The following is a 7,869-nucleotide window of genomic DNA, read 5'->3' as shown; positions in this document are numbered from 1 at the left end:
GCACTATATGATGGCTTCACTAAACCTTTGGAGATTGCGCTGAACACCTTCAAAATATGGATTCAGATACATGACATGCCATATGGTTTCAAACCGATGTTGGAATCCTTGGCATCGAAGGTGGGTGAGGTGATAGCTGCAGGGAATAGGTCCAATGATTTATCTGGTAGCTTTTTCAGAGTTAGAATTAAGTGTGGTGTTAGGAAACCACCAAAAATGATGTGTCCATGGTTAAGGCTGGTAAGCGCCAAATATTTTTGGTGAAGTGTAAGCGCCATATATTTAGAAATGTGTATGGGAATGTTAAAAATCAAATAATGTATAATAACATTTGTGGTTTGTACAAAAATGCGTAGATTGCATACTAAGTTACAAAATTTAGAATTCTACTTAAATATCGGATCTCAAACTGGAAATGGATGGGTCAGATGTTGGGAACCGCAGTGGTTACATATACATATGATCCTGTCAAACCTAAAATGGATGGGTCAGATGTTGAGAACCGTACTGGTTACAAACATATGATTCTCGTACATGGAGTCCGTTGCAACGAAAGTTTTACTTGGGACATACAGTTTGTGATTTGCGCCACTTTGCAAGAACGGGATTTCCACGCGTTCAGTTCATACAAAGGATGAGCTGCCAGAGAAACCAAAAGATGGAATGTTTTCCTTGGATATTCGGCTGGCATCGGGAACGTGATCGGACCACAAACCGTGGACGTACGCGGTACGTCGCAGAAACTATGATCCAGGAGACATATCGACATACACATAGCACTTACGATCTGAAATCAAATCTCGAAGAGCGTTACTGCATTATTATCAACTACGAACTGGATCCTAAATTCACCGCCTGGATCCCTACTCCAAACACAACGAAATCAAGCCGTAGCTGTCTCCGGCAGAGCGTCCGGCCCGATGTGGATGGCATCACCGCCGTGCTCCTGCGTCGGGGTGGGAGGCGGTAGTCCATAGCCTGCACGACACAAAACAAATGAACAGTTTCAGTCGATGAAACATAGCAGAATCCTAATTCCTACATGAGCACGGGCAGAGTGGATAGCATACCTTCACATGATGCGGCGGCGGCCTTGTGGTCGGCCCCTCCGAGGCGGAGTCCTCCACAGGCATTGTATATCGCGAGGAGGTCCGTGGCTTTGAGCCCCGCGCTCATGGTAAAGTACTCGACCTCCGTGCGACACAGGCACGGGACGCCGCCGCCGAGGTCGACGGAGGCCACCAGGTCCTTGCAGCTCTGCACGGTGCGATCCTTGTACACATACAAGACCATCAAGTAAGCGAGGGCCTCGGGCTTGCACGACGCCGATGCCGCCGTCGTGGCACGCGGCCGCGGCAGGACGGCAGCCGTTGTGTCAGGGGCCGGGAGGTGCCAACCTTTACAGCCGTCGGCGAGGTGCGGGCCTACAGGCTGCCGGCCTCGGCAGACGCCCGCGTAGATCTCGAGGATGCCGGTGATGCTGAGGCCCGTTGCGGCGAGCTGCGGCTCTGCCGCGACGCGGCAGAGGCAGGGTGGGGTGCCAGTGAGTCCAACGGCGGCCACCACTGCCATGCAGCAGTCATCAGGGCGCTTGTCTATCATGCAGAACTGTGACACCAGGGTGGCGAGGTTGGCCGCGTCGCACGCCGCCGTGGGAATGTCCCCTGTCTTCTCCACTAATTAACCAGAGAAAAATGGCAATGAGGAACTCGCGAGGGCAATAAAAACTGAGAAAACTGAACCGATGGGGAACGTTGACGAGGAGAGGAACTGCGTGTATACCTTGACAGTACCAGCTGCCGAAGTTGGGGCTGCCGACGTTGCCTTTGCCGCAGCCGCGGTAGAGTGCGAAGAGGCGGTTGGCGTCGAGTTTGGCGGTGATGAGCGGTGGCTCAGGCTCGGCCACCACACGACAGAGGCACGAGAAGGCCATCTCTTCCTGCGCAGGCAGAGAGCCCACCAGCGCCTCGCAGCACTGCGCGGTGGGACTGAGAAGGAAGCTAGGCACGTCGGGGTCGGACTGGCAGTGGCGCGCCAGTTTTGCGGCGACGATGCTGAGGTTGCACACTGGCGAAGCTGGATCGGACTGCGCCGCGAAGGTGCTCACGGCCGCGGAGGCGATTAGACTGAGGAGGAGGAGGCGAGAGAGGCCCATTGTTCGTGCCTCCCGAGACTCCGAGAGACAGAGTGCCTAGCTGATTGGCTTGCTCTCCATGGATCCATTTATGCAGCCCGTCGTGGATGGATGGATGCATTACTAATGTGTGAGCACACTTTTTCTAAAGCACTAGTGTGTGAGCGTCCTACCTCTGAAGAAAAATGTGTGAGCTTTCCTTGCCTGAATTTAACGATTTAACGGTTTAACCTAGACAGTTTTGGATGATCCGCGTTTTTTTTAGAGCAGCCACATATTTCATTAAAAACATGTTACATGAACACAAAAATGTGGAAACTAAAAGAGAGACCAGGAGAAAATGGATTTCCTGAAAACTTTGCAGATAGAACTCTAAAGGATAGAAAAATATAGAACCATCCTTAGGGTTTCCTGCACTCGCCGAAACTAGCAGTCGCCGCAAAACTCTAACGCCGCATGGGCGCACGTTGGAAAAGACGTCGAGCCTCCACCATTGCTAGACCCAAATAAGCACCATCTCTAACGAGGCTTTGTGAGTGGATGAATAGGGCACATGTCGCTGTGGCACGTCGACCATCCTTAGGGTTTCTTGAACTCGCCGAAACTAGCAGCCGCCGCAAAACTCCAACGCGGCATGGACGCACGTTGGAAAAGACGTCGAGCCTCCACCATTGCCAGATCCAAATAAGCGCCATCTCTAACGAGGCTTTGTGAGTCGATGAATAGGCCCGCAGCAAGCAGCGAGGCACATGTCATTGTGGCACGTCGACCGGGGGATGTCACCATGCTTTCTTGGACCAAGATCCACCGCATCTCGTCGACGAAGTCGGGGAATAGCGCCAGATCCACCACCTCCGGACCAATATCCTCACTCCAGAGCATCCACCTCGCCCCGGTCCCCAGCGCCGCCATAGATAACAACGAACGGCAGCGACACGTCGAGAAACAGATCTCGCCAGATCTAAAGAACGACGAGAAGACCTTGTTGACGATCTGAAGGATCGCTAAGCACACGCTGCCATCAACTCCTAACGCCGCCGTGAAGGTCGCCGCCGGTGTGGGAGTGGATTTGGGACAAAATTATTGGCCCGGGTGCCACTCCCACCACCCCAATGACGCACCACAACAGGCAAATCCTAACTACAAAACGAAGGAACGAGGCCCCCTCCCTCCTACCGGCGGAGCGGCATGTGGAGGGAGAAGGGAACAGGGCTCTCACTGGTGGAGATCGGAGGGAATTGCCGCCGCCTGGCGCCCGGGAGAAGACGAAGCGAAAACGGTTCCAGGAAGGCAATTAGCCGATGATCCGCGTGTTGTGCAATGTTGGAAGCCACACAATTTGAGTGCATGTCTTGCCTTGGCAAGGTTGTGCCGCCACCAAGACTAGCGAGCTTCTTCGGACGACACTCCACCAGCTAATTTTTGGCATTTGGAAAAATGTATTTTTTTCCCTTCACAGAAGGACTTGTTTATTTTTTTAGATCAAGACTTATTTATGTTGTTCCGCATCCAAGTTGGTTTGTAGGTCAAAAGACGATCATGTGCTAGTGGACTGTGTGAGAAAACTGATCTGAGACCGTTAAGTCTCGGTCGAAGTCATACTTTACAAACTTTGTCAAGGTGTATGGAAAATATCTATAAATTAGCAAGATGGCCCTTGCATTTATCACTTATGTATTTACGAAGATGTTATGTTTTTAATTGATATTCACCTATTCACCTCGTTCGTTGCAGAATAAGGTATAATTTTAATCTTTATTTTCTATTAGGTATTTGTAAGAAAAATATGAGAACTGAGCTATAACTCTGATCTCCGTTTTGTTGTTTTGGCTCTCTATTGGCTGCCACGTGGCAATTTGGACCCGGTTTGGTGATTTTTCTCATAACCCCTCGCCTTTCCGTAATTTCTCAATTTGTCCTATCCCTTTCTCATCCAACTATTGGCACTTTCCCATTTCCGTGTTGTCTCTAATTCCTAAATCTGGCAGGACGAGAGAGAGCGGCAGTGTGGCAGGACGAGCGAGAGAGAGAGGTGGCGGGGCGGACCGACGCCTGAGGTGGTGCTATGCAGGAGGTGGAGCGGGGATGATGGGGTTGCAGGTTGAGCTCACCTTCCATGGAGCGAGGAGAGCTGCCATCGCTGGCGGTGGTGACGAAGAGTGTTGGGCAATTGCTGGTGAGGCGCTTTACATGGATTGCCAGTGTGCTGATGATGCCACTTTCCCTGGCGATGTTGCGACAAAGGAATCGAGCACTGAAGTTGCAAAGAAGTTGTATGCAGATAAGGTGTTGCAGAAAAAATCTGGAGGAGATGCATCAAAAACTGCAGATGAATTTCTTCAAAAGAAAGTGGCAAAATTAGAGCTGCATGCCAAACGGATGAAAAAGGAGAAGAAAAGGATGGAGAAGATTCACAGATTTGAGATGAGAGCAAGGGATACTCGAAGGAACTAGGTATTGTCATAGTTGTATTTATACGTGCAATTATCTATGGTGTAGTTGCTTTGATTACGTAAGGATTTGTCTAATGGCCAGTGACAATGTGTGTAGCAGATTCTGCAATGTGCAATGCAATTCTTCTCTCTATCACTGGCAATGTGTTGGAATACGATGAATAAACTTCTCCTCTTTATCGTATGTATCAATGTGCAACTGCAAGAATCATTCATGTGATGGAATAAAATGAAGTTCTTGTCTTATGCATGCAGTGTTGGATTGTGATGGAATAAAATGTAGAGTGACAATGATTTGAATTATCACTGCATGTCTTATTCATATATTATTGACGTGTGTCTCTTTTTTTTGCCTTGTCCTCTACCTCTGTCATCCAACTTAAATATGTTGTGTGCATATGCCCGTACACACAATCTTTGCAATTTATGCACACTTCACTTGTTCTAGGAGAAGCACTCGTTCCAGGAGATCGATGGCATTGAGTGGAGTGAAAATAAAAGGGGAGGCACTAGTTCCACGTGAAGATCTGATTCCAGTGTTGAGGGCTCGAAAATATATGTACGTTTTTTTTTTTTTGAAACCTTGGACAGTAGGGTGAGAAACCCTACTGACTTAATGCATTAAACTGGGGTGAAACAGTTACATATATACAAACATGGAAGGGGGGGTGATGGCGTGTATTTCACACGTTCGTTGGGCAACCCCAAGAGGAAGGTATGATGCGCACAGCAGCAAGTTTTCCCTCAGAAAGAAACCAAGGTTTATCGAACCAGGAGGAGCCAAGAAGCACGTTGAAGGTTGATGGCGGCGGGATGTAGTGCGGCGCAACACCAGGGATTCCGGCGCCAACGTGGAACCTGCACAACACAACCAAAGTACTTTGCCCCAACGAAACAGTGAGGTTGTCAATCTCACCGGCTTGCTGTAACAAAGAGTTAACCGTATTGTGTGGAAGATGATTGTTTGCAGAAAACAGTAGAACAAGTATTGCAGTAGATTGTATTTCAGTAAAGAGAATTGGACCGGGGTCCACAGTTCACTAGAGGTGTCTCTCCCATAAGACGAACAGCATGTTGGGTGAACAAATTACAGTTGGGCAATTGACAAATAAAGAGAGCATGACCATGCACATACATATCATGATGAGTATAGTGAGATTTAATTGGGCATTACGACAAAGTACATAGACCGTCATCCAACTGCATCTATGCCTAAAAAGTCCACCTTCAGGTTATCATCCGAACCCCCTCCAGTATTAAGTTGCAAACAACAGACAATTGCATTAAGTATGGTGCGTAATGTAACCAGTGACTACATCCTTGAACATAGCACTAATGTTTTATCCCTAGTGGCAACAGCACAACACAACCTTAGAACTTTCTGTCACTTTGTCCCGGTGTCAATGCAGGCATGAACCCACTATCGAGCATAAGTACTCCTCTTGGAGTTACAAGCATCTACTTGGCCAGAGCATCTACTAGTAACGGAGAGCATGCAAGATCATAAACAACACATAGCATAACTTTGATAATCAACATAACAAGTATTCTCTATTCATCGGATCCCAACAAACGCAACATATAGAATTACATAGATGATCTTGATCATGTTAGGCAGCTCACAAGATCCGACAATGATAGCACAATGGGGAGAAGACAACCATCTAGCTACTGCTATGGACCCATAGTCCAGGGGTAGACTACTCACACATCACACCGGAGGCGACCATGGCGGCGTAGAGTCCTCCGGAGATGATTCCCCTCTCCGGGCAGGGTGCCGGAGGCGATCTCCTGGATCCCCCGAGATGGGATCGGCGGCGGCGGCGTCTCCGGGAAGGTTTTCCGTATCGTGGTTCTCGGTACTGGGGGTTTCGTCACGGAGGCTATTTGTAGGCGGAAGGGCAGGTCAAGAGGCGGCACGGGGGCCCCACACTACAGGCCGGCGCGGCCAAGGGGGGGCCGCGCCGCCCTATGGTGTGGCCCCTCCGTGGCCCCTCTTCGTCTCTCCTTCGGACTTCGGGAAGCTTCGTGAGAAAATAGGCCCCTGGGCTTTGATTTCGTCCAATTCCGCGAATATTTCCTTACTAGGATTTACGAAACCAAAAACAGCGAGAAAAACAGAATCGGCACTTCGGCATCTTGTTAATAGGTTAGTTCCGTAAAATGCACGAATATGACATAAAGTGTGCATAAAACATGTAGATAACATCAATAATGTGGCATGGAACATAAGAAATTATCGATACGTCGGAGACGTATCAGCATCCCCAAGCTTAGTTCTGCTCGTCCCGAGCAGTAAAGCGATAACACGAGATAATTTCTGGAGTGACATGCCATCATAATCTTGATCATACTATTTGTAAAGCATATGTAGTGAATGCAGCGATCGAAACAATGTATATGACATGAGTAAACAAGTGAATCATATAGCAAAGACTTTTCATGAATAGCACTTCAAGACAAGCATCAATAAGTCTTGCATAAGAGTTAACTCATAAAGCAATAATTCAAAGTAAAGGCATTGAAGCAACACAAAAGAAGATTAAGTTTCAGCGGTTGCTTTCAACTTGTAACATGTATATCTCATGGATATTGTCAACATAGAGTAATATAATAAGTGCAATAAGCAAATATGTAGGAATCAATGCACAGTTCACACAAGTGTTTGCTTCTTGAGGTGGAGAGAGATAGGTGAACTGACTCAACATTGAAAGTAAAAGAATAGTCCTCCATAGAGGAAAAGCATCGATTGCTATATTTGTGCTAGAGCTTTGATTTTGAAAACATGAAACAATTTTGTCAACGGTAGTAATAAAGCATATGCATCATGTAAATTATATCTTATAAGTTGCAAGCCTCATGCATAGTGTACTAATAGTGCCCGCACCTTGTCCTAATTAGCTTGGACTACCGGGTCATCACAATGCATTGTTTTTACCAAGTGTCACAAAGGGGTACCTCTATGCCGCCTGTACAAAGGTCTAAGGAGAAAGCTCGCATTGGATTTCTTGCTATTGATTATTCTTCAACTTAGACATCCATACCGGGACAACATAGACAACAGATGATGGACTCCTCTTTTATGCATAAGCATATAACAACAATTAATAATTTTCTCATTTGAGATTTGAGGATTGTTGTCCAAAACTGAAACTTCCACCATGGATCATGGCTTTAGTTAGCGGCCCAATGTTCTTCTCTAACATATGCATGCTTAACCATAAGGTGGTAGATCTCTCTTACTTCAGACAAGACGGACATGCATAGCAACTCACATGAAAT

General features: G+C 47.5%; 1 protein-coding gene across 1 annotated transcript; it reads right to left on the bottom strand.

Annotated features, from left to right (window-relative positions):
• Window positions 1–697: 697 nt before the first annotated feature.
• On the bottom strand, window positions 698–2,174 carry LOC139830882 (uncharacterized). The gene is made up of 3 exons (XM_071819659.1): window positions 1,783–2,174; window positions 1,071–1,676; window positions 698–978 (listed from the first exon to the last, which is right to left on the bottom strand). The coding sequence occupies exons 1-3, from the start codon at window positions 2,153–2,155 to the stop codon at window positions 884–886; spliced, it is 1,074 nt and encodes a 357-aa protein (XP_071675760.1). The 5' UTR covers window positions 2,156–2,174; the 3' UTR covers window positions 698–883.
• Between the last annotated feature and the right edge of the window lie 5,695 nt (window positions 2,175–7,869).

Source organism: Lolium perenne, chromosome 4 (genome assembly GCF_019359855.2).
Source record: "Lolium perenne isolate Kyuss_39 chromosome 4, Kyuss_2.0, whole genome shotgun sequence".
In the NCBI taxonomy this organism is placed as follows: domain Eukaryota; kingdom Viridiplantae; phylum Streptophyta; class Magnoliopsida; order Poales; family Poaceae; genus Lolium; species Lolium perenne.
The sequence above is the reverse complement of the archived record's forward strand: the minus strand, read 5'-3'. Positions and strand labels throughout refer to the sequence as shown.